The sequence below is a fragment of the Bradysia coprophila genome (genome assembly GCF_014529535.1).
Source record: "Bradysia coprophila strain Holo2 chromosome X unlocalized genomic scaffold, BU_Bcop_v1 contig_79, whole genome shotgun sequence".
NCBI lineage: Eukaryota > Metazoa > Arthropoda > Insecta > Diptera > Sciaridae > Bradysia > Bradysia coprophila.
Window position 1 is genome coordinate 247,306 of NW_023503370.1, and position 26,228 is coordinate 273,533.

At 35.1% G+C, this 26,228-nt stretch overlaps 2 protein-coding genes and 1 long non-coding RNA gene across 3 annotated transcripts; 1 reads left to right on the top strand and 2 right to left on the bottom strand.

The window, feature by feature from the left end:
* The first annotated feature begins 794 nt into the window (after positions 1-794).
* LOC119070344 (katanin p80 WD40 repeat-containing subunit B1) lies at positions 795-7,027 on the top strand. The gene is made up of 10 exons (XM_037174634.1): positions 795-1,010; positions 1,254-1,381; positions 1,476-1,812; positions 1,880-2,105; positions 2,340-2,475; positions 2,546-3,481; positions 3,633-3,769; positions 3,849-3,947; positions 4,018-4,095; positions 6,054-7,027. The coding sequence occupies exons 1-10, from the start codon at positions 977-979 to the stop codon at positions 6,292-6,294; spliced, it is 2,352 nt and encodes a 783-aa protein (XP_037030529.1). The 5' UTR covers positions 795-976; the 3' UTR covers positions 6,295-7,027.
* Positions 2,311-25,510, bottom strand: LOC119070346. Its single transcript, XR_005086503.1, has 3 exons — positions 25,311-25,510; positions 17,080-17,082; positions 2,311-2,323 (listed from the first exon to the last, which is right to left on the bottom strand). It is a non-coding gene; the product is annotated as an uncharacterized LOC119070346 (long non-coding RNA).
* On the bottom strand, positions 14,776-17,082 carry LOC119070345. Its single transcript, XM_037174635.1, has 5 exons — positions 16,673-17,082; positions 16,426-16,592; positions 16,252-16,362; positions 15,992-16,190; positions 14,776-15,960 (listed from the first exon to the last, which is right to left on the bottom strand). Exons 1-4 carry the CDS (start codon positions 17,030-17,032, stop codon positions 16,094-16,096), a joined length of 735 nt encoding a protein of 244 aa, XP_037030530.1. The 5' UTR covers positions 17,033-17,082; the 3' UTR covers positions 14,776-15,960; positions 15,992-16,093.
* Positions 25,511-26,228: the final 718 nt, after the last annotated feature.

A 26,228-nucleotide genomic window follows, 5' to 3' on the forward strand; every position in this document is an offset into this window, starting at 1 on the left:
AACAAATTCGGAGGGTTTTTTAGCATTACAATTTGGCAACGGGCTGAGGATACATACATAACGCTCGGGGACGAGGACAACTACGAATAAATTATCAACAACCCCTTTTAAAACTTTAATTTCGGGCAACAGCTGAGATAATAAAACAAAATTGATTTAGTCTTTATTGTTGATTGAAGACCCCGTGTAGATCAAACGTTGCGTCCTTAACCAGGACGTTTGGGATTACTGAAAATTCCCCCAACTGAAATGCCTACAGATAAATTGCTAAATTAACACAAGAAAAATTACGAAAACAAACAGAGAAATCGATTCTCTTCCCTCCCACGGCTCACGTTAAGTGAATTTTGATACAGAATTGCTGTTTCGACCTCAGGTACTAACATCGGTCACTGGCCAGCGTGGTCTGACCATCTTCAGTTGCTATGTCAGTACCCTTCACAAGACAGCATAAAATCGCAACGTTGAACAAGTTGTTGACGATTTTATTTTGAAAAAGTTGCTTAAAAATGGAAATTCGGATCAAAGGGATGGCTGCTTTGAAAACTTCACCGCACAAATTCGCAGCAAAAAAACATCGAGAAAATTCACAAAATTCAACAAATCCGAACCATAAACGAAACAAAAACAACATCAAACTCAGCAGTGCCATACTCACGATTGCAACCAAATTCTTCTCCAACGATCCGTAGGTATTCAAAGGGGTTATTTGGTATGGTGTTTTGCTTCTTTTCGCTTATTAGCACTGTTATTGTCTGCATAGTACTACACCCCGCATGTTGGTTTTCTAGTACTTTCCTCACGAAATACGCCGCATAACAGAACGCAGTCACCGTAACAGTCAGTAGAGTCAAAATATCTGTCAAAAGAGAACATAAAAAATACATTGGTGAACGTAAATTTGCAAAAAAAAAATTATTTTATTTACATTGTGTTTGATCAATTTTGTGATAATTTGTGTGTAATCTCCAATGTAATGGCCTTACCAAGGAAGTTAGCTTCAAAAATATGTAAGTTATTGGGCATAGAGCGCGCGAAAACTTGCAATTTATTTGGAAAGAAGAAAAGAAAAAAAAAATCGAAAGACCAAAATTGTCTGAGCCAGACTCTACATATATTTATTTGTACACAAGGTTGTGAGCGACGATATTTTTTTTCTCCTTGTGTTTGTCTGAGCTATGCTTTTTTGAGTCAAATTATTCAATACGATGTACAAAGTGATTGCGAAATGTGATTGATTTTTATATTTGCAGATGAAATAGAAGCCCACGCACAGAAAGTGAGATGCTTGGATTTGGGAGAGACTGGACGGGTTTTAGTAACAGGTGGACAAGATCGGAATGTTAATTTGTGGGCATTCGGAAATGACAAACGTTTTATGGTAATTTCAGTTGATGAATTAATTAGTCAATACGGAGTGTGTAATGCCAAAGCATTCGTCTGTTTGTTCTTCCTTTTTCGGTTCGTACAATTAGTCTTTATCCGAACATAATGGGGCAATTGATTGCGTAAAGTTTGCCTACAATGACAACTATGTCTATTCGGCCGACGAACATGGTATCATAAAACGATGGGATTTGAACGGTCAAACCGGTTCGTCAACGTTTTTTGGTCATATGAAAAGTGTCCGAACGCTAGACTTTCATCCGTACGGTGAATATGTGGTGTCTGGCAGTAATGACACAACCGTTAGATTATGGGATGTGCGCAAGGACAATCAATGCATATACAAATACCGCGGTCACATTGCCAACATAAATTCCGTCAAATTTTCGCCAGACGGCTCGTGGATAGCATCGGCTGGAACTGAAGGTGAAGGCGATAAATTTTTGCGTACTCTTCGATTTACTTCTATACTAACCACATGCATCGTTCACAGGATCCGTTATCATATGGGACATACGAACCCAACAGCGAATTATTGAATTCCAAGAGCACGCGTCGCCCGTAACATGCATTCAATTTCATCCGTTCGAATTTCTTCTGGCCGCTGGTCGAAATGATGGTTCCGTGGATTTATATGACTTGGAGAGTAGAAAACTGGTGTCCCGTTCCGACACAAAAAACTCATTCTCATCCAGTACAGTGAAATGTATAACATTTAGGTGAGTTGAGAACATTGTCATGTGGGTGTGACGAAGTGGAGGTGCCACCAGAAAAGTTTTACTTCTTTAGACATGCTTGTCAATACAGTGAACGACATCTCAAATGTCTCACTGTCAAATTTTTCTGAGAATTTTATTGTGTCATTGCAAATTCACAATGACATTCTCTGAAAAAAATGACAGTCAGACATTTGAGATGTCGTTCACTGTAAAATGCGCTTTTTTGACTTTCAGTGAAAATGGTCAGTGTCTGTTCGTTGGAACAGCGGATGGTATATCCGTTATAGGCTGGGAGCCAGATAGACAGTTCGACAATATCGAATCGGCTTGGAGTATGCTTGGCGACATTCAAGTCTTCAAAAATAAATTGGTCGGTTCAGCACTCACCTATGAACACTAACGTTGAACGATTTTGTCTAACAAAACGATTTCAATTTCAGTTTTGCGGCTCGTACGAAAATCAAAAAGTTGAAATCCATGCCATCAACTTGGACGACATAATTCCATTTTACAATCCGCTCAACAAACCGTTCAATCCACAGCAAAGTTCACGGAAAAGTTTCTCTCGCGGTAATTCCAAGCATCGTGTGTCCATCGGAAAGACTGTACGCTCAACACAAGACACGATAAACGAAAATAGCTCCGAACCGCCTAGCCTCGACGATCTGTCGGCAAATTCGATCTATCAAACCCCGCCCAGTCCACTGCCACACGGCTTTTCGTTTGGTGAATATGCTTCGACGCGAGAAAGTTATTTGTTCGACAGTCTTCCGAATGATAATTACAAATACAACGAATTCGACAATCCAACGTCAACACCAACGTCCGCCGAACCAGACATGTTTATCGATAACTATGACATGAGCGATTTGGATTATTACCCGATGCGTAGCAGTCCCGGTTCTTCCAATGTTGTCGAACCCGAACGCGAAGATTTCCCAGTAAATAGTGCTCAACCGCCAGATTATGCACCCAAAATGGACATAACTAGTTTAACGAAACAATCGTCCAAATTTCGCCAGCCAATGTCCCGTCGAAATAGTCCACCAAATCACCCAATTCGTACAACGGTGCAACGAAAATTGTCGGGTGTATCGTCGATAAGTACGACCGATCTACATCGAATCGATGAACCGTCGTCCATGCGACCAATGGGTCGGGCTATGTCGCCGGTGAGGAATTTCATGGCTCGACAGAAGAAGAACATTAACAACAACAACCACAAAAATGAAATAAACAGTCGAGAGAGCAGTCATTTAAGTAGAAACAGCAAATTAACTGTCCAAATACACACACCGCCAATGAAACAAGCACCAGCCAGATCGAAAACAGCTTTCGATTTGCGATCGTCACTACCAGTATCCCCGTTGACTCAGGTAATGGTCTTGGTCTATACATTCGGCAATGGGTGCCGAGGGTGATTGGACAAGGTCATCTTGCAATGTATTATGAGGGTTTTTGCTCCATAATGTACATGTGGGATGACTTTGTCTGGATCATTTATTAATTGTGGCATTTCTTGCGCAGAGGACTTCCAACTTCCATGGACATTCAATGACCGACGAAAGTTCCGAATTTCATTTACTAAACACTGGCCACGACAGGGTGTATCAAGAGCTGCAAAATCGATATGTTGCTTTGGAATCGATTCGAAAATCTATGAGGTATGTTGTCTTTGCTAGCGGTTTGATAAACCAATGGTTATGATAACAAAATTGGGTTTTTTGTTTGTTCGCGGAATAGAAATCAAGATATTAATATTATGGGTGCCTTAAAACAATCAATCAAAACGAATGATAGATCTGTGCTGGTTGATCTACTGGGCGCTGTCATTGAGAAAGCGTAAGTTTTGTTTTTGTTCTTCCACATAAATTGTGGGTGTGTCACAATTGACCGAATATATGAATTTCAGCGGAACTTGGAATCTTGACATGTGCCTCATACTACTTCCAGAAATATACGAAATGCTGCAGAGTGCTGACAGTAAATTGTGAGTAAACATTGTTGTTAAACCATTTTATTATCCAAGTCGATGAATGTCTCTTTCACGTTACGCTTATGAAAACCTTTGTCAATCCAATCCACTTCAAAGTGTCATCGATGAATTTGAATTAACGCAACAACAACAAAAATCGCGTAAATCGCAAGGGGTTGGTTCGAGAGTACGGTCGGAATTACCTGCCTTCTCAAGTCGGTATAAAATCCACTGATGCGACAGATGTGATTTACATGTCATCATCAGCCATTGCATAAATAAAATGATTTCAGCTCATTCCAATTGCTGTGGCGTATATCTTTACTATCTGATGGTACACATTGTGTGTATTGTTCCCATTCCGACGGTGTTTATTTCGGTCGGTTGTAGTTTCAAAACTATGCCATCCATTGATGAATATTGTTGGCGGGTATACAATGTACTGTAACCGTTAATTCACTTAATGTTATCCATAACGTTGTCGTTTTGATTGAACATTTTTATTGTATTTCCAGTCATAGTTGTTGATTCGATGATTGTAAGATTGTCGCAAAGTCAAATTACTGTGACAAAAAGTCTAAAATTTCTCTGAATTTCACTTAAATCAAATTTTCCACTCTCTTTACATGTTACTGTGACGAAACTGAGTGATTTTCGACATTTTGCTCAAGTTTTCGTCCCCTAGAATGTAAGGTTGTCTACTTATCTGCCTTGGATGGCTGTTATTAGCCAATTTTGCTTGTTGTAGCACGAAAAGTGTCGAAGAAGCCAGACAGGGGACATTTTTTTCGGAAATTGTTTTACCTTTACAGTCAGTGACACATTTTGGTTCAGCTGATTCGCTTATAAAGCAAAAATGGCTATACTTGTATACACGGGCGTGGTATTTGTAAGACCGTTTAAGAGGCACAGGTACCTAGCTAAAATTGTAGCCTACATTTGTGTGCCTCATATTTCATTTTTGATGATATCTTTCCATCAGAATCCTTTTTGGAAAATGTACGACCACAATTCCGACCACGAATGTGTTAGCTTTCAACACAAATTAGTTTTGGTTGTAGTCGTTTGACCAGCTCTGAGAAAAGTGAGCAGTTTAACAAAATTTTCATAAACTGCTCACACTTCTCAGAGCCGGTCAAACCTCTACAGCCAAATGTATTTTCTGTTGAAAGCTACCACATTCGTGGTCAGAATTGCGGTCGTACATTTTTTGAAAAAGAATTCTGATGGAAAGATATCAACAAAATTAAACTAAAATCCAGTATTGCAAATCGCCCTAATGTATGCTTTTCAGCAAAGTACTGATGCCTCTTAAGAGGCACCGGTACTTCGACGAAAAGCATACATTAGGGCGATTTTTAAATAGTGGATTTAAGTTTACTTTTGATGATATCTTTTCATCAGATTCCTTTTTCAAAAATGTATGACCGCAATTCCGAACACGATAGTGTTAGCTTTCAACAGCAAATAGTTTTGGTTGTAGCAATTTGACCAGCTCTGAGAACAATGAGCAGTTTATGAAAATTTCATTGAATTGCTCACTATTCTCAGAGCTGGTCAAACGACTACAACCAAAACTAATTTCTGTTGAAAGCTAACACATTCGTGGTCGGAATTGCGGTCGTACATTTTTGAAAAAGGAATCTGATGAAAAGATATTAACAAAAATGAAATACGAACCACGCAAATGTAGGCTACAATTTTAGCTAAGTGACGGTGCCTCTTACAAACACATTTTTTTCTATGAGTAGATCAGCTGGAAAACAGCTGAAACGAAATACGACACTATTTCAAGGTCGCCGACTGTATTGGAAAATCTTAGAAAATTTACGAAGCGAATTTCCTAAAAAAATAGGATCTGAAAACAGATGCGTCAAACAACTAATTCAATGCCGAAAATCTTTTTGCCCGAAAAAAATCGATGTGCCCAATCAAAGATGCAAAAACATAAAAAAAACAAAATTATTTTGTAGCCACACAACACGAGCATGTGACACATTGCGCGTTATCCTATTACACTTCTTGCCAGTGATTCAAGCGAACATCGATAGCTATGCACCAACTCGAGCGTTAGGCGTTGATATACCGCGCGAGGAACGGCAAAATAAATGCCTTGAATGTCGTGACTGGCTATTACGCATCAAATCATTACCGGAAAATCGACACATCGGATCGAGCCTATTAGCGCTACAGAATTTAATTGTGGATATTTGAACGGAATGGTAAATTTTAAAAAAATGTTTGAGAAGTTAAATACGAAATTGAAAATTAATAAAAAAAAGGCAAACGTCGGATATAAATCGTTCATCATGTATATCACATCCCAACATATTTTGACTCCTATACTGTTTAAAATTTTCGAAAACTTTCTCTCGTGATTAATAATAATTTAGTTTAATTACTGCGAAATTATTGTCTTTTTCTTTTTTTGTTTATTTTTTTTTGGTTCGTCTCTTAATCGTTTTAAAAATGGAGAAAATAAATTTAGCTCTTAAGTTGTCATAATGTCATTATTAATAGAGCAACAACTACTACTAAAAAAACGTTAACTAAACTAATTAATAAAAATAAAAATAATTTAAAAAAAACAACAAAACTGTTCACTGGTGATAATATTTTTAACATTAAAAAAAACGTTTCTTTTTAAATTATTTTTAGTTTAAATCAATTCATAGCGTTTAACAAAACATATCTGTATTAAGAAGTAAGATACACACACTCCATACATACACTATACACACACATAGTAACACATACATGACTGAAAGCCTTGAAAGAGTAGCGAAGAAAAAATGTCATGAATCACTCACGATTCTTTTGTGAGACGAAAATGTGAGAAAATGGAACTTACGATTTAAGTGGCTGTTATTTGCCTTTGCGTTAAGCGTAACATGTGAAGTTTTGTATAAACATTTTGTGAAATAGAATACATGAATTTTCAAAATGCTGTTCTGTTGTTTCGGTTCGTTCAGCCGCATGTTTTGGATATATCAACTGTTGGAAGACCAATTTTGGTAAAATGTTTCAACGGATTCTGGAGACTCCAACGACATTTATTTACCATTAAATGAATCAAGAACAAGAAAAACTCTCCAACAATTCCATAGGTCAAACTAGTGGACCACAGGGGTGTGTAACGTAGAACAATTTTTGTTGTCGCTGCTTAGTACATTTTTGATTTTTGTGCCAGCCCTGTTGAATGTCGTTCAAAATGATCGATTCGTTTTTTAATTTTCTGAATGTTATAGGTTTCGGCAACAACGATTTTCTGTTACAGTAACTTTTAATTGACTTCGGCAATTGCCTAAAATCGATAGTATTTTACGACAATTTTTATGGTACACGGGTGTAGGAACCCAACAAGTAAAAAATTTGTATGAAATTGACCGATTAAATGTAACGGTTATCGGTAAATTTTATTCAAATTTTTTTACCGTGGCCTATTTTATTAGTAAATGTATTTAACGAATTTAGTGAAATCTACCGAAATTGACCGAGGTTTAAGAGGCACCAGCCCTTTGCTGAAAAGCATACATTAGGGCGTTTTTTAAATACTGGATTTTAGTTTACTTTTGATGATATCCTTCCACCAGAATCCTTTTTCAAAAATGTACGACCGCAATTCCGACCACGAATGTGTTAGCATTCAACAGAAAATAGATTTGGTTGTAGCAGTTTGACCAGCTCTGAGAACAATGAGCAGTTTATGAAAATTTCGTTAAACTGCTCACTTTTCTCAGAGCTGGTCAAACGACTACAACCAAAACTAATTTTTATTTAAAGCTAACACATTCGTGGTCGGAATTGCGGTCGTACATTTTTTAAAAAGGATTCTGCTGAAAAGATATTATTAAAAACGAAATACGAAACACGCAAATGTAGGCTACAATTTTAGCTAAGTACCGGTGCCTCTTAAATGCCCGTTCCACTCAACAAAAAGTACTCCGTGAGAGAGCCGTGAGAGAGCGATCTGTCAAATAAACAAAGCAGAAATTTAAAAAAAATAATTTTGTCTCTCACACGTAGTACTTTTTTGGTAAGAGGAAACTAAGCATTAAGCTTTTTACAAGTTGGATACTATTGCAACTACATCTGGGAATTTTTCCTCGTCTCCTGCGAAAGTTTTAATTTTCGTTAATCAATGACTTGCCTGTAATATGCTGAAAAAGGTGGGTCGACGCGAGTAATCATTACTTTAATTGTAATTTGTTTTTTTTGTTCTAATTTGAGTTTCTATGTGAAGTTTGTTGATCTGAGGCGAAGCTGAGTTAGTCTAACAGGCAAATTAATTTAACTCAATTGCATTACAATTTGACCGATTATCTTGATTTGACATTTGAACATTTCTACGTGTATAGGCTTTAGAAAATCCAAATTAGTGTCAAAATGAAGGTACATTCAAAGTCAACATAGTGATTTCTTTTTTGTATCAGGTTCAGCTGGTTGTTTCGTTGATTTCATGTACACATCTCCACGTAAACGTATTTCTCTCGCCTACGATTGGATGAGACCACGAGCATCCATATTATTATTATTAATCGTATGAGACGTTACATTGCATTACAAAATCAGTTTCTCGTTAAAAAATTACTTAGTCAAAGGTCAAAACGGTTACTCGTTCACTTCAAATTTCAATATCTAAATTTCTGATCCCTTCGATGCCTTCTGCGGTCTTCCAATCCATGCTCGAAACGACGGGACGGACAGTAGTTGAGGATATGATTCAGTGATTGGTTGACGTTGTTATCACAGTCACACAGCGGAGAATCGCAGAAACTCCACCGACGCATTTGTTCGTTGCAGCGCAGCCGTGTCCTGAACGAAAGCGATTAAGTTTTTTCCACTCTCGCCTCGGTAATTCAAAAATTTCAAGCTTCTTATCTGGCGAATCGATCAGATGTTTGTTAATGAAAAACGGGCTTTCATTCCAGGCTGCCGCAATGTTCATATTGATATATGTAAACAAAAGGGAGCGACCGACTGAAGTCGAAACGAAAAAGTGAAACCCTAATGTGTCATTGTAAATGAAGAATGAAATTTATGTTGCAAGGTCTGCCGTGCCTGATTTTAAAATTTCACTTGTCATACATGCCAGACCCGTCAACGATTTTATTTTTCAGTTATATTCTTCATTTGACTGCAATAGACAGTAGTTTGGATTTTTAACGATATGTGACGGCTGAGATATACACTAGTGCTGCCCTTGTTAGGAACCTTCTAGCGCTTAAAAATTAAAGTTGTGGAACAAACCTATTTCACCTTGCAAAATGCAACAATATTCCACTAAATCTTCATCTGCAATCCGATGTGAACCCGTGCGTTCTGGCACTCATATTGTTTTATCGGATTTAATACGAGTAAGCTGCTTAAATCAAATCAAATTATATTGTGCCGCCGGTATTTATTATCAAATTTATTTTTCTCTTCTCTATTTGTCGTTGTATTGCTTCGATTTAGACCAATTTGTTGAACAAATTTAACTGCTTAACTGTTTACATTTACAATAGACGAATACAAGAACAAAAATTCTGATTTCGGCTTATCACGCCTCATCAGTACACCTATCTCTTGGCGGGTCCTTTGATCCTAATACCAAAATGTTGTATAGCTCACGAAATGCTGCTAATTAAATGAAAATTCGATCCGAGTTTTGCTGAATTTGATTCACAACATTTATAAACGCATGGATTGTTTTGAAGAGTCGACTTCAAAAATCGGACCCATTTTTGTGGGTGATGGTTTAAAAAATGAGAAAAACCTCGACTTTTGTTAGAGACTAGGTTCAGAACCTTATATCATGAATGGTTGCCCTGATAGACGCTTAACCTAGTTTTACATTGATACCCCACATGCCGTAGTTCTGTCATGCTTAGAGTACTTTTTTGAAGTTTCCTCTGCTCGAAAGCATTTGTAAATTCATAAATTAGGATATTTTTCGATGCATCCAATGCATCCAATCTAAACATATTCACGGATATCCCCACCTAAAGTTCCAACAAAATTTGAGGTTTAAACCACATTCTTTGATGCATAAGATGCGTTTTTTTCGAAAACAATTCAAGCCCGAGGAAGTACTTGACTTTAGCTCTCCTAACGAACCCATGGCCACTCACTTCTAACTGTTACAAAATCTGTATGAATGTTATTTTCGGATTTTTGAAGCCTACCATCACCTACATATGGTCGAAAAACATTTTTTAGAGTGGTTCCGGCACCAATGACTTAAGACCTCTTATTTGCTCATATAGCTAAATGGATGTTAAAACTAATATAGGCATTAGATTTTGTACGAAATATTACTGTAAATTAAAATCTGTGAGTGAAATATGTGAGACACTTCTAACACTTCTACGCTTTGTTTTCTAAAAAGTGATTTAGAATTCTTATTTTTTTAAATCTTTTTATTGATTCGAAACAGTTTTTTGTTCTAATTTTTTTAAGTAAAAGCCCATTTTGCATTCAAGTCTGCAAATTTTCACAAATTTCCTAATAAAATATCAGCAAATTGTCTGGTTATAATCTTACGTCTTGTAAGCGAACGTAGATTACACCACATTTATATCGTTTCCTCTCTAATTCCGAATTCCGACTGGTAAGTGTCCCTCTTCTTTACTTAAGCAATGATTTTGTTGTCTCATCAAATCGCATTACAACAATGCTCTCCAGGAAGCAAAGGAAAAATAATCAAACAATCAAAAGTATCATCACTTCAGACCTTCCATATACCTTTTTTTCGTTACACGTTTTGATTTATCTGTTCTAATATTTTTTTCCGATTCAATGAAATGGAAATGGGCAAAAATGAATTATAATTTGGATGTCCCTCTCGAACATATTTCGTTGAAAATAAAAATAGAATGAAAATACACTTCAAAACATTTACCAGGCGAGTGAGATATATACTATGTTGTATACCTTTTCAGTTGTTTGTTATTGTTGTTATGTCATGATAAATGATCCTTTATCTCGATACAGTAGCATAAGTACCATTCAAAGCACTCACATAATAATATGAATACGATATTATATGCATTGCATTTCTCCCTTCAGTTTGTTTGATTTTTTCCTTCCTTCAAAATTTATAAATATATCATAGCCGCGTTGTACATAACGGAAACATCTGAACCGTATGAAATGTATACACTATATTCGAGTATATAGAGGGAAATGGTATCAGGGAATGGTTTAGCGAATAGGCGGGCTTTTCTATTCATTGAGATATTTATGTATATAATGATTATGCTGCGAACAGAGAGGACATTCACTCGAAATTATAATGCTTAAGTAAGTCGGTATTGTTCAAAGTCCTGTTGAAATTGATATTATTTTTTGCTACATTGTTCGCGTCAAAACGAGGACATTTTGAATTTTTGATTAATTTTTTTTTTGCTGGTAGATTTGAATAAATAAATGAATTTGATTGCACACAAGTATAACGGGTCTGCCTGATGGTTCAATGGATTTTAGGACTAATTAGGAATTGTGCAACGAACGGTATGTTTTAGCTAATACAGTTCTAACTTTGTGAGAACATAGGCTGTGAAATAGGTAAGTTGATGCTGCCAGTGACGCTCAGCTATCAACTATTGATCTGTTACTTTAAAAATTATATTTTTTAAGTTGTGGGTTTTTGCTCGATTTTTCGGTTTTTTTATAAACAAATCTATTGCGAGACGTTTCGCAGCTTATTGCCATTCATGGCAAAAAAAGGCCGGTGTTGACTACACGAATACAGTCAGAGGCAGTGAAATTTCGGTATTAATTTGCTTCAGCTGATCCACACATACAATCAAAACTGCTTATATTTGTCTATACGGTTGAAGCTGCTACACGCACCTGCGTGGTAGTGGCAAAACCCTATAAAGACGTATAAACAGTTTTGATGGTTTGTGTGGATCAGCTGAAAAACAGCTGAACGAAATTAATGCTGAAAATTCACTGCCTCTAACTGTATATATTTTCATAATAAAGACTGATGATGAAGCAATAAGCTGCGAAAGGTCTCGCAATAAATTTGTTTACGTTCGACAGACCGAAAAATCGAGCAAAAACCACAACTTAATTCTACATTTCACGGTCGAGTAAAGTATACTGATGCTCCACAACATCCAGCTTTGGACAACATAATTACTTTTTTTTTAGTTTTAATTCCTGCTTGACACTGACTGACTGTGTAAGAGTGACTCTCGAGACCGGAATTTTATACAATTTTAAAACGTATTTAATTTCTATAGAGAATGCCTACCACAGATTGATATGGCACTGAATAACCAATTATAATTATGCGTCATTATGGGGCTTTTATTTTACTTGCGGTTTAGTCATTACCGACATTAAAAACATCATAATTTGTGTATTTTCTAAGAGCGGGAAGTTTGCTTTCGAGTAGATATAGAGATAGATAATATCCACTTCGCATTACATAATTGTAACACTAAGTTATGGCACCATCAGGACATGTAACTATCTAACCATAAACATTCACCAGGGTGCGAATTATCACCTCTTAAAGTTCATCAAAATTTTCTGCTTTTGGATGGAACATTCTTTCGCTTTCGATGGTTTTCTAACAATGGTAAAAGACACACACGAAATACGTTCTTGTCCCGTACATCTTATCCAATAATCCTTCACATATATGTATTCATTGTCTTTAGCGGCCGTAAATAAGTTCTTTTTCTATCTTCGAAGCCAATAAGTGGATATGAAAACTAAGCGACAGCAGAATATGCAGGGCTGTTGGGACTTAGATAAAACTGACCTCTCACTATGTTCTATGGTTCTTTCGTCTTTCATTCATTTGGATCCGTTTCGAATAAGTTTACGATGTTTTTTTTAATACTTCAATTGAAATCGTCAGTCAATTTGAAACGAAGTTAAACAAATGAAATTTCATTTTTTTTATGATTCGCTAATGCGATGGATGAAATTATTTGAATTTATTCGGTTTACATAAATTTACATTGTTGTTATAGGTAAAATAGTTCGCCAAAGGTTTTAGAGCTGTTTGTTACAGCTGTAATTTTACTATCTATTTTCTTCAACAAATCCAGACCTACGGATCCGATGATTCCGGATGTTTCTGATGTCACAGATGTCACTGATATCACAAGCTTGCCATCATCAGCTTGTTTCGAAGCATACCCTGGAACTCGCTAACGTGACGTGTCCCGTTTTCGCATTTTACTATTCAGACGTGCTACAGTTTACGTAATTTTACTTAATTCGTGATTTATTCAGTACTTACTATAGAAACGGTTTCTTCCTTGAAGATGTAGAACTCGTACTAAGAACTATCTCGAAAAGTGTCCTAATTCTTAGAATATACTGAGGGCGTAGTAAAAGACAATTCTATAGTAATCTTACATTTACATTGCCTTCAGCGCGAAATACAACGCTCATATGGGCCTAAAGACACAGTTTTCTTTGTGACGTAAATATTATTTCACTCAAATCACTCTAGTAGATGACGTCCTTGCGTTTGTGTGATACAGACAAATTGTCTCGCAAATCAAAAATCCATATACTCTCACAGTGAGGGCCTCACTACCCTTCGTTGTCTTTTCATTTTTGCATTGACTCAGTAAATCAATAAGGTTTTCTCCTCCAAGCTACTGGCATTATATAAAAGCCTGCAACAAAGCACCTCTCCGATATTGTTACAAAAAATACAGATTTTTCTGATGCAAATGAAGCTATTGCTCATACGTCTTAACGTTTTAAATTTATTTATTACATCACAACGGTGGTGATAGAAATAGCATTCTTTTATGATTGTAAGACGATTGACGAACTTAAGACGAATGGGACAATTTTCGAAAAAAAAAAAGTACAAAAATACAAGCTAGCAGAGAATAACATGATGAGTTAAGCAAATAGATTAAAGTGCAACGAAAAGGTTCATTGTTTGATATGCTGTTACATAATGGGAATAATGTGACAACATTCGAATTTTAAATAGTTTTTGTTGTTTAACATGGTTCCTAGCTTCTCTAATACACTTTGCAACAACATTTTTTTTATAAACTCTCTCACTCGAGAATATTTTCTATCAACAATAAACCTTCAGTACATATAGTGCACATATACGTTATGTGTAGTGTATCTACACAAGCGGCATCTTTTTTTAGAAGAGATCATGATCATCACATGGTTCATTTCGTAATGTTTGTTCCTCGTTTTTTTTTTCTTCTTCAATTGAATATATTGATTTTGATGGCTAAAGTAGCATAACAATCTGACAATATTACATGAAGAATGGAAAAACTAAAATAACTACGAAAGTATCATGTACAATAGTGTTTTATTCATACTGATGGTATTAAGATAAGACTTAAAAAGCTTATAAAATGACAAAAGAAAGATATTTGAGCAGAAGAAAATCAGGTAATAGATCTTAAATATGTTTTTGTTATTTAGTTAATGATTTTTTATTCATTTTTGCACAGAACATTTTTTTTTACAATTTATTTTTGCGCTTTACAAGCAAAGGGGATTAAAGATGTAATATGACGAATTTTTTTTCGCACAGACAAATTCTAAGAATTTATTGTTTACACACACAAATTCCTGTTTTGCAGCTCGATTCTGATGGTAAAATTTTTCATCTTTGTTTCCTTTTGCTATACATTTAATTATGTGCATAGAATATGCCTGCACCAGTGGTCAACGTATAATTTTTGGTTATTTTTTTTTTTGTTGTCTTTGTAGACAATTTGACGGCAATAATGACTGTGTTAGACCTGTGTCAGACAATATGTCTCACAGATTTTAATTGAACAAGAAAACAAAACTCTTCGAAAGCCCATTATTCGTGGATGTTCAGGGATGCCTTGATGTTGAATTGATCGACAAGATAGCGGATGATAAACATAGAAATTTTGTGGCACTGACTAGGACAAAAACCCTTCGACTACTTATAAAAGAGTGAATTTGCGAAAAGTTCCAACAATTTTAAACAAGTCATCGGCGACTTTCGAAATGTTTGTAATAATAAAATTGTTGGACCTTCCTGGGCATCATTTTACAGCTTTTTTAGAGCGACTAAGCAGCGGCAACGGTTTTATTGCAAAAAAAAGTCTACCAAAAAGGCGTTCAAAGTTCGAAGAGTTCGGAGAAAATATATCAAACAGATTGGAACACCCCGTATGCTTAAAATTACTGTTGCTTTGGATAGTAGGTCATTATCTATCCAAAGCTAGATGGTAAATGACTATGGTCAACAATTGGAGTTTCTTTTGGCTTAGTTTAAAGAAAATGTTTAATTTCCTCGTCTATTACGCTTGGATTTTTGTTTATTGCCAAACTAGCGTTTTCGGAATGTCTACCAATATATTTCCGTCCGAGGGGACTTACAGCTAGAGTTAGAGCTACAATGTTAAAGTAATTAAACGATAACGTCCTCCGAGTAGACCAAGTTTTTTAACTGTTTTAGTATGGAAAAGAGAATGTTTCAAGGAACTGAACTCAGAAAGATCCAACGATTCCATTCCATTGCTTGTGCTCCTGTTCCACACAAATCGTTCGAAGGTTTCGCAAATTGGCTCTTGAAACTAATTTCGAATTTTGAATTAGTAGGAGTCAATAACCAAAGAAGAAGAAGAAGAATAGCTGCGCTCTTAAATTAACAAAATTTTAATTATTTTGAAAAGACACAAGAAAAATTCGAGTAACTTGAGTTACATCATGGTGACCACATTACTATAAATACTCATTAAAATTACACACTCGATTCTCCTATAAAATGTATCTATAAGTTCACTGAATCCCTTTGAGCAGTTGAATGACTTTTCTCAGATATCTGTTGCATTTAGTTAAACTTATCCGTGTGTGAAGTGGAGGTATTGACTACAATTGAAAAATAATAAGAGCCAATTTTTCGAAGCAAGTCGTTCAATAAACAATAGCCGTGATGACCATCATTATTCGACACTGCAATCTTTCAATATTTCTTGTCTGTTGTTGTTCATTTGATACCAAATATGCGATCGTAAACACTAGATGCCTTGTCAGCCTAGAACAGCTTAACAGTACAGCTTCTTATCTGGACACATTCGCTTGTAATATTTGGATAAGAGAACACATTTCCTTTCGCTGCTAAATTTTCATACCTGAATTCAAGGTCGAAATTAACATGCACACAATAATCGAAATATTTTCGTGAATACGTACGTGATTTCGTAGTTTTTGTCGTAATTTAAAGAATTAGCACATTTTTGTAAGAACTCGGATGTAAATAGATTGGAATACAAGCTAATGCCAAACGACTTTGCCACATATTGTCTAAAAATCAAATGAAAATTGGTTTAATTAAAAGAAATTGCAACGTCAAAACAAATTACTAACTGAGCCTCGAGAAGTTTCCGTGCTACACCACGATTACGATAATACGGGCTCACTGACACTCCAAGACTCGTCAGATATTTGCTGACGCTATATTGGTCGAACAGATCCACTTGTCCCATTATGTACTCCCTTGTCGTTCTGATGTCGTTGATGTGTGGACATTGATACTGAATAAAACATACGTAAGTGAATGAATAAAAACAAATCCTACATATGGCCACCATCGACTATACTACATACTACATACATCTTGCATATCGATTCCATCGTCGCGCCGATTAATGCATAAAATGTTCATTCCAACAATATCATTCGAACCTTCCCGGAAACAGGCAATAGTCATTTTATTCTCTAACATCGTTGACCGAATTATATCTTGAAAGTCGCAAATCGATCGGGGATGAGCTCTGAGTTTTCGCGACTGACACAATGGCTCATCCGATAGAAAATGTCTTGTCATATGTTTCACAGCATCTTCAAATCGACTGGGTGTTAAGTCTTGGATTCGATATTGCGTTAACGTTTCACCATCATCACTCAATGCTTGGAAACTGAGCCACTCGTTCGGATACGGTAAATTGGGCGGACGACGATTCTTTTTGGACATTTTAGTATAGCTATCAATTTTTTATAAAGTTTTTCTGCGAACTAAACTGGCTGAGCACGACTGTGTATACAACACCCAACTATCTAAGTTGTTATCATTTACGGAAATTGTTATCGTTTATCGATTGGTTATCAATTCGTAGGTGAACACAGGTTGAAAAGTTTCGTTGTAGAAAATGATCAATAAAACATAAAAATCCGTCGAAGACTAGTCTTATGAGACAAACGTAAAAAAATATTTTGAACACCTTACACGTCGATATGATCAAGCAGCTAAATTCTGTGATACCGGCGGAGTTCCAGTGTCTCCTTGTTAGTACCAAATTACGATTATTCTATTCTACTTTATTATTTTGACCATTTGGAAATTAGTAGTCCGTGCCAAAATCAAAACAACGATCAAACAGTTGTAAGTTGTTTTAAATGCTAGTGTACGGTAAAACTACATTATTTACCAACGATCCTCGGCTACGACTCGATCGGCAAATTTCGTATAAGAAGTGTTATTTTCATTATTTGTCCCGTTGCCAAGTGAGGTATTATAATCAAAAGCTCGAGCTCGGCACCAGTGAAGTAATGTTAACTTTACCTCACATTTTCGAGTAAAATATTCGAGCAATACGTCACTGTTCGTGACGATGCAAGTGATTTTACCGCCCGCTGGCATGTAATAGTTTCTTTCAAATAACTATGGATAAAAAGATGAAAAGTAGAATTTTAGTGTGAATTTGGGTGATCCGAGGCGAAGCCGAGATCAATAAACACACGAAAGAAAGACTTTGTATATTTATACCGGGTTATGTAATGGACATTATTGAGGGCGTCCAACTTGAAACATGAAAGTACGGTTTTCGACGCAAGTAGCACGTAAGATAACTTACGTAATTGCTTATAAATTATTGTTTTGACTTGGGTCACCTTTGACTCGTTCCGTAACACTCACTATTTCCGTGCCGGCAAAGCAAATTTTACCCAATCCAAATAAACTATCAATAATAATCTTACATGTTTATTTCACGCTTCCTTCCAATCCATTTATGTTAATTTTATCATCAAACTTTCGTTATTAAATTCACATATGTTCCCATTGACGTTCCTAGCGCGATGAAAGATGTTTAGATTTTTTGATTATTTTAAATATTCTTGAAGGCGCCACAAACCAGTAAATTGAAACGTTTTATATACTCTAGATGATTGTAGTGTATACAACATACGAATAAATATAAAATAAACATAAATTTCATATCGGTGTTGTACACATTTGAAACGTTATTCGTGTGTAGTGGAAAATGATCGAAATATTCTGGTAAAGGGATCATCAATAAATTAAGTAGTTATGGTGTCGGTGTTCGTTTGAGCTTTCCAACTGGAAGAATGAAGGGTTGTCTTATTGAAACTAGAATTAGCATTGGTTGTCAAATTTGAAAGATCTAAACGAAAATAACCGAGCAAATACAACTTTGTCGTGTTCGATTTAACACTGCAGCATAGGAAGAATAAAGTGTTTTTTTTGTTCTTCAATTTGACTAATATTGAAACTGTCGTAATATATTTCAACATAGCAGGTAAAACGAACACGGAGACCGAATGTATTTATTGATTGCATTTCCTTGATCACTGGATAGTGACAATGAAACACAATTTTCATGGCCGCAGCTTTGATATTACATCGTGCTGTATCAATGGAAACATAACACAAACCATGATGACTGCTATACTTTTGGTAATTAGAACAAAAATCATGATCATAAATCAATTTGGTACCTTTTGTTCCTTTTTTTTCTAAAGATTTTCTACTTATCATGATCCCTTTTCATACGTATGCTGTGATTAACCTAACTTTCTCAATGAAAATATTGCGTTTTGTCGACGATTGTTCGAATGACATTTCTAGTGAATATCATTTTCTCCATGTAAGAAAATAGTACTTATTGTCATGGTAATGATAATTAGAATTTTCGAGTACTAATCGGAAGCTTGTCTAACTCGCTTCGCTCTGGCCACAAACATCACTCTTGTTGGAATTTCCTTTTTTCCTCGCTTGGTAAATAAGTAACTACTACTGTACTATGGCCAGAAAGTTTTTATTGTAAAATATGTTCAATCATTCAAAAGAATTATTTTCAGAATGAGAAGTTAGAAACTGATGCTATGTTTCTCCCTCAAACCGTTTCATGTCCCGAACCAAATTTCTCCCTATTCTAGAACAACAGTCTGTTGGTGAAATTTGTTCTTTGCAACATTATTTAATCTATTTTACGACTGCACTCAGTTCTGTAGCCCATACCAAAAAGGCTAAAAATAAATAAATTATTATTTCTTTTTCAAATTTCTAGCAAATATGATGGATAAAAATTACCTTCCATCGGCTGTTAAAGACTAATTTTCGAACAAAAAAAATTTATAAATTGCTTCGGTATAGTGTCCGGTAAAATGTTAATATAAATAAATTATTATTATGGAATGTCTACATCATAAAGCTGACGATATAATACAACAACGGAACGTCATAAAAAAGAATCTTTAACATTTTATTGAAATTCTGCCGACCTTTGATCTTACCATCCAAAGTTTGAATACTTTTTTTGTATAACTATGTTGCAGTGGAATTACTTTTTAATTTCTCAATTTTATATGTTTTATATTGTTGTTTATGTCTACATAATAATAATAAAGCAATAAAAAAAATATATCCAAAAAAATAAAAATGGAAATTTTTGACGGAACATCCAAAATGTTTATGAAAAACCATAAAAAAACGTTTTAAGACCAAAATGAAACGAAAACGTTATTGGCTTGCATCCGAAACCATTATGTTGTTACACAGGAACAGAGTGTGCAGTCTCAGTGAGTATATGCAGATTTTATTCGTTGTAAATAAAATGGTTAAACACTAAAAGAATTATCCGCAAATGAAGCAGGAGCATCAAAGAAAGTCTAATTTTGGATTTTCACAAATATTCAACAGTTTTGCCAACATATAATGGTGTGGATAAATCCATCGTGAGCTACGTTACAGAAAAATATTTCTTCCCAGTTGAGTCTACGAACGAATATTCATCAAAATAAAATGAGAAAGAGCATTATCGTGAGATATTGTGTCTGCCTGGAACGATAATCTCGATGTTATCAAGTTAGGGCAAAAAAAATCAAGTTAGGGCAAGTTGTTTGTCACGATATATTTGTTCTCGGCAGATAAAATAGCGTGTGCACGCTTTCGACGCGGTACATATCTTTCAAATCGTCAAAATAAACATTTTTGACAGAGATGCATACTCTACTAATACGAATTAGCTTAGACAGTTTTTAACATCTACTTTTTACTGATGCAGAACTATATTCTGATCTTCTACGGCATGTCTAGTTTATCGATATAAAATACTTATCTACCCTATATTATATCGCCCAAAACCACTTACAGTGGAGGTGTGACGCAAATCCTGTTATCCACTTACAAAAGAACTGATACCGGTGTAGGTGACGCTTACAGATTCGACACGCAAAAAGGTATGCGTCACAAATGGCAGCTGATGAGGAAAGTACGCGAAAGTTTTAACAACAAAAATCTTACCAGAAAAATTTTAGGAAGAAAATTATAATAAAAAAGTTTGCGTCAAAACGTGTCAGATGATTCGGCTTTCTTCCGCTTGAATTCCATTTTTTAAAGGAATATATTTCACAATTTTAAAAATTTTCCTTCCTCAACATCTGACACTTGTGACGCAAACTTTTTTATTATAATTTTCTTCCTAAAATTTTTCTGGTAAGATTTTTGTTGTTAAAACTTTCGCGGATAAGTGGATAAGTGGATAACAGGATTTGCGTCACACCTCCACTGTAAGTGGTTTTGGGCTATATCAGCTCTTTTGTAAGTTGTGATTTTTTATAATTTGGTCGCAGATAATAGACAATCATATTTTGCAGTTTTAACGAAAATATTCTTCTTACAAAAGTGTATAAATTTCTCTTTGATCTGAATCTTCCAGCTTTCATTTGACGAAAATCGAAAATTTGACGAAAATAAAAAATTGTACGAAATTCGAAAATTTGATGAAAATCGAAAATTTGACTAAAATCAAAAAATTGACGCACTTAAAACGCTCATAGCTCCCAAATAGCGACTTTTTAGGGAAACAATGAAACACGCATCGACTAGAATCTGAAACTGGATAACTTTGTCTTTTACACGAGGTTTCTATCTGGCAGGGCCTATTTTTTAGAAACTTCCAAGAAACATTTAAGAAACTTTTGGAAACTTTAGAAACTTTTAGAAACTTGAGAAACATTTGGGAAACTTAAGAAACATTAAAGAAACTTCAGAAACATTTGAGAAATTTAAGAAACTTTTCATTTTAAAATGAAAAATATCTAGTTAGGAGATCTCTTCTTAATTGTTTTTCGTGTAAGTAAGATTTAACTTTTGTGGACAATATCGAAAAACAACTTCGTATTCTTGAATCATTGCACTGGAAATCTCAAAGAAATATTTGTTTAGTTTTTTGTCATCTTCATAGAATTCTGTGATATTTAAGAAAAAATTCGAGTGCACTACTAATCTAGGTATTGTTTTTTGGAAAGCACAAGTGTCTTTTCAAAGCAAATTCATTTTTTTTAAATGTACATCTTAAATGCAGGTTGTTGTGGTGATTCCACGATGAACAAACTGATAAATGATAAAAGTGCTAAAATAAGTACTTGTCGTTTCGTGTGAATGATTTGCAATGAACCAAAGATTGATATGTGAAATATATATATTTTTAGATAACTGCGATTCTCACGCGCACTGTATTCAATCCTGATACACTACTCCTTCTGGGCAGGTTAGTCATTATTAAGTGTAAATCGCGTTTCCCCAGAACACCTTTCTATTTAGCACGTCTCTGAAAACCTTCAAGTTAATCACGAAGTCAGTGGCGCTTCCATCAATCTAGCACAGAATTTTTTGTGTATGAAATAAAATTTTTGAATGGAAAATGTCCACCGCTAGAGGTATTAAGTTTTTTTTCGATTTTTATTACATAATTTTTTGTGTCACACTTGCCCATTATTTTTTAGCAAAGAAAAATTGAGTTTTTGGAATCGAAATAGTACAGACTTAATTTCTTCACCATTTCAATAAATGGCGTTTGAAAATTCTTCTAAAGTCTAAAATTCGACGGTTCAAAATACTTTACATCTTATGGTTTTCGCGAAATCGCCTAGAAATAATAGTGTAAGACAAATACGATCTAAAAAGTAAAAGAAATCAAAAATAGTTCGATTAATAAAGACCAAGGCTATGGCCACTTACATACTGTTCCATTCATCCATGAAATGTGAGTTTCTAGTGCACATTTTTCTGTGTCATTCAGACAATGTGTAAGCTAAGCCGGTATAAGACCATTTGCCAACTTATGTATTGCACGAGTGACACGCAAAACTGTACTACTTGAACTTACCTTTGACGAATGAGAAGCATAATGTAAGTTACAGTCGAAAATCGTAACACTTCTAGACGCACACTTCGACATTTTCATTGAAAATTAAACTGAATGAATCAATGAATGAGTTAAACTAAAGGAATATCTACAAAAGCTTGTGCTTAAACGAAGAACAGTAGAAGCTTAAATTCGCAGCAGAATGAGTGGTATGATACATTTTCGACAATATATCGAAATCATTCAACTATGATAAAGTCTGGTGTTTATTTGGCTGAATTCTTCATAATAAACAATATTTGAAATTTCCTGATTCTCAAGTTTCTAAAATTTGAGAAACTCAAGAAACTTTAAGAAACTTTGAGAAACTCAAGAAACTTTAGAAACGATGTTTCTAAAAAATTGGCCCCGCTATCTGCCGTATTTTCCGAGTTATGACTGACATAGCTCGCACTTAAAACGCTCATAGCTCCCAAATAGATGAATTTTTAGGAAAACCATGAAACACGTGTCGACTAGAATGTGAAACTCTATAAATTTGTCTTTTAAACGAACTTTCTATCTGCAGTATTTTCCGAGTTATGGCTGACATAGCTCGCACTTAAAACGCTCATAGCTCCCAAATAGACGATTTTTTAGGAAAGCCATGAAACACGTGTCGACTGAAATATGAAACTCTATAACTTTGTCTTTTAAACGAACTTTCTATCTGCCATATTTTCTGAGTTATAGGCCCTATAGCTAAATAGCTTAACACGCTTATAGCTCCCAAATTATAAGCTTTTATAAAAATTCCTTCAAATTAGTTTCTTAGAATTACGTCCTTAACATACCCTGAAAATTTCAGCCAAATCCACCGGTAAATTAAAAAGTTTCGCCGTAACAGATAACAGAGTAACAAAGGTTGGTAAAATTCATCAATTTCAAAATGTATGAAAACGAATTTCTTCATACAAATTTCGACAAATTTCCAAGTTTTGAAATTTAATATCTCGGCCAAATCTTAACCTTATGAGGCGTGTGATAGCTCGTTAAACTCGTATGGACGCCCAGATTACGAATAAAATAAGTGGGGGGTAGTAGGAGCGGAGGGGGAAAGTCAAAAAAGTTGTGTATATATGTTCCTCAGTCCTGCGGAAATTTTTTTTTTTTGATACCAACATTGAAAAATGATACTTTCGCCCCGCATATGAGGGGCGAAAGTAAAAAAATGCATCCCACGGGGAGAAAGTACTTAACGAAGAGCGAACGCAACTGAACGAACAGCGAAAGTGACTGACGTCACAGAAAATGAGAGAAATGAGTCGAGTTGTCAACAAAATCCGCTCATATTATGCAGAATACTTTGATCAAAATTGTAAAACACTGTGCGCCAGTGTTCTTATTGAAATTAGCATACAAAGTTGATACTTTTTGTTACTGAATGATTTGTTAGTTATATCTTAATTTTTGTGTGTGTTATTGTTGTGATGGCTAAATTATTAAATTTTTCATATACCAGGGGGCTGCCGCCCCTGGACCCCCGCATTTTCTGGCTAAATGCCTTTTTATTTCAACATTTTGTTGCGATGTTTGCGATACGTATCAATTTTCAATGTTGGTATCAAAAAAAATAGTATGAACGACTCGGGGCAAAAGTAAAAAAATTCAACCTGTGCGATTAGAGCCCTTGCCTTCGGCGCGGGCTCCAACTCTCGCACACGGTTGAATTTTTTTACTTTCGCCCCTTGTCATTCAATGTACTATTGTCAAATTTTTCAGTGTGAACGGATTTGCGTCACGGCCCTTCAGTAACGTAAGGCCATGATCGATGGTCTAGTTTCTTCTACATAAAGAGGAAAGCTATTGTCACGCAGAACGTGGGAAGAATGCGGAAGATTGAGGACGAAAAGACTTCGCCTTAACTTCACACAACATACACAATTTCACACCAATATTTTTCAATGGAACAGGCTCACCTGGATAACTTCCAGTGAACACGGATAAAAAACCATTTGCGTTTTTAACATCAATTTCTCCGAAGGATAGATTGGACCAACGTGCCGAAACGCAAAAAGGCTGTAGATCTATGATATTGTACTGAAACATGATTTTTGAAATCCTAAATTATTGGCTTTTCTATGGCATGTTCTTTTGTAACATTTTCGTGCATGGTATTTTTTCAATACAAAATAAAGATATTTTAAACATTGGAAATGATTTAAAAACTATATCTAATTGATAAATAAAGATGAATCTTCATATTGAGACAAAAAAAATGTAAAGTATTATGAAAAAACTGCCAAGTACAACGAAATCAAGCGTCGTTCCGAACGTTTCTAAAATGAGAAAAATTGTATGCAGGCATCGACGGCAAAGGTGTTTTCTTACAATTTCATAAGAAAATTTGAACCATAACTTAATTAAAAAATAATAAGAAGGGCAAAACTTCATTTTCATCACGTATGAAGTTAAATTTGATTGTGAAATAATTATAAAATAATTAAAAATATCACCGTTCCGAACGTTTCATTAGTAAAAAATTTTAAAATGTCATACCGATAGTCAACAAGCTTTCGCACAAAACGCTCCTAAAGTGCATTAAATTGGTATACAAATATCGCTTTGTGCGCTATGTTACATTAAAAACAAAGGATTTATGACACCAAATACCGGTATCAACCAAAAATCCGCTACAAATTTCTGTAAAATACCGATAACAAACAAAAATGTGGTGCGGATACATTTTAGTAAGTTCTCACTGAGCGTGGAAACTGCCCTATAACATGGTGTATAAGTCGAAAACACACGAACAATTTCGCGTTGTTGAGGTCGACAATTATATAGCGTTTTTCATTGAGCACATGCTAGAAATCGGATTACAATCCACGCGTTTAGTGATATGGTTTGTAGCGCTGCATAAAAAAGCGGTCGAATCCGATATTTTGAATTTTTGTATGGGAATTCACATTCAAACGTTGATATCTCCGCTGTTTTTAAAGAATATGAGCCAGATTTTTCTAGGTTTGCATCTTTTATGGAGTTTTATCGATTGACATACTCATTTGTGTAAAATAATTAGAAGAAAATTTTTACTCGGCTTCGCCTCGGATTGACAATTGTCACATATATTGCACAACATTTCCATTTAGGCTCATGTTAGCAAAATAGCTATTTGACTCAGGAGTTCATTGCACGCTATCACAGAAATAGCAACCACTAAATGACTTATCGATTAATATCACAAATTAACCTTTGCCGAATGGCTGTCCATGTCCATTCACGTCCTTCATAAACACTTTAATACCACTTTTGTATATTCGGTAAAACTGATAGATCTTTGTTTAATTTAGGGTCGCTACAATATTGATTTTTGGGGTGAAAAACTGTTCCGATGCGTTTCGGTCGACACACTCAACAATTCCGATAGCTTTGCAGAGATTCAGAATGAAATGAATGAATGAATGAAATAATAATAAACTTTTACCGTGCAGATAAATACTGCTGTACGGTAAGTGTCTAATTTCTACTAATCTTTAACGAAAATAAATAAATATGACACCGAACAGAAACACAATGCCAAATTCAAATGTCAAAATATACCCCAAACAAACGTCTATCATTATTACAAATCAACACCCATCCCCGTATTTACGTCTATTTATATGCTTTATAAAATGAGAGATCAAAATACATGTTATTAAATGCGAATTGCATAAATGCATACTTCGCATCATGAATGGTGAAATGGTACCTTATAATACTGATCGAGAACGTATATGTGAATATTCCAGCACTAAT

What these genes read in the sequence shown, in the direction of transcription:
- LOC119070344 (XM_037174634.1), top strand. Translation starts at nt 977, where the DNA reads ATGGCCTTACCAAGGAAGTTAGCTTCAAAAATAT. An exon ending in CAGTATCCCCGTTGACTCAG is followed by an intron (nt 3,482 to 3,632) that starts GTAATGGTCTTG and finishes TTTCTTGCGCAG; the next exon opens with AGGACTTCCAACTTCCATGG. An exon ending in CAGAGTGCTGACAGTAAATT is followed by an intron (nt 4,096 to 6,053) that starts GTGAGTAAACAT and finishes ATTATTTTGTAG; the next exon opens with CCACACAACACGAGCATGTG.
- LOC119070345 (XM_037174635.1), bottom strand. Translation starts at nt 17,032, where the DNA reads ATGTCCAAAAAGAATCGTCGTCCGCCCAATTTACCGTATCCGAACGAG. An exon ending in CGGAAACTTCTCGAGGCTCA is followed by an intron (nt 16,363 to 16,425) that starts GTTAGTAATTTG and finishes TTTGATTTTTAG; the next exon opens with ACAATATGTGGCAAAGTCGT. An exon ending in GACAAAAACTACGAAATCAC is followed by an intron (nt 16,191 to 16,251) that starts GTACGTATTCAC and finishes CCTTGAATTCAG; the next exon opens with GTATGAAAATTTAGCAGCGA.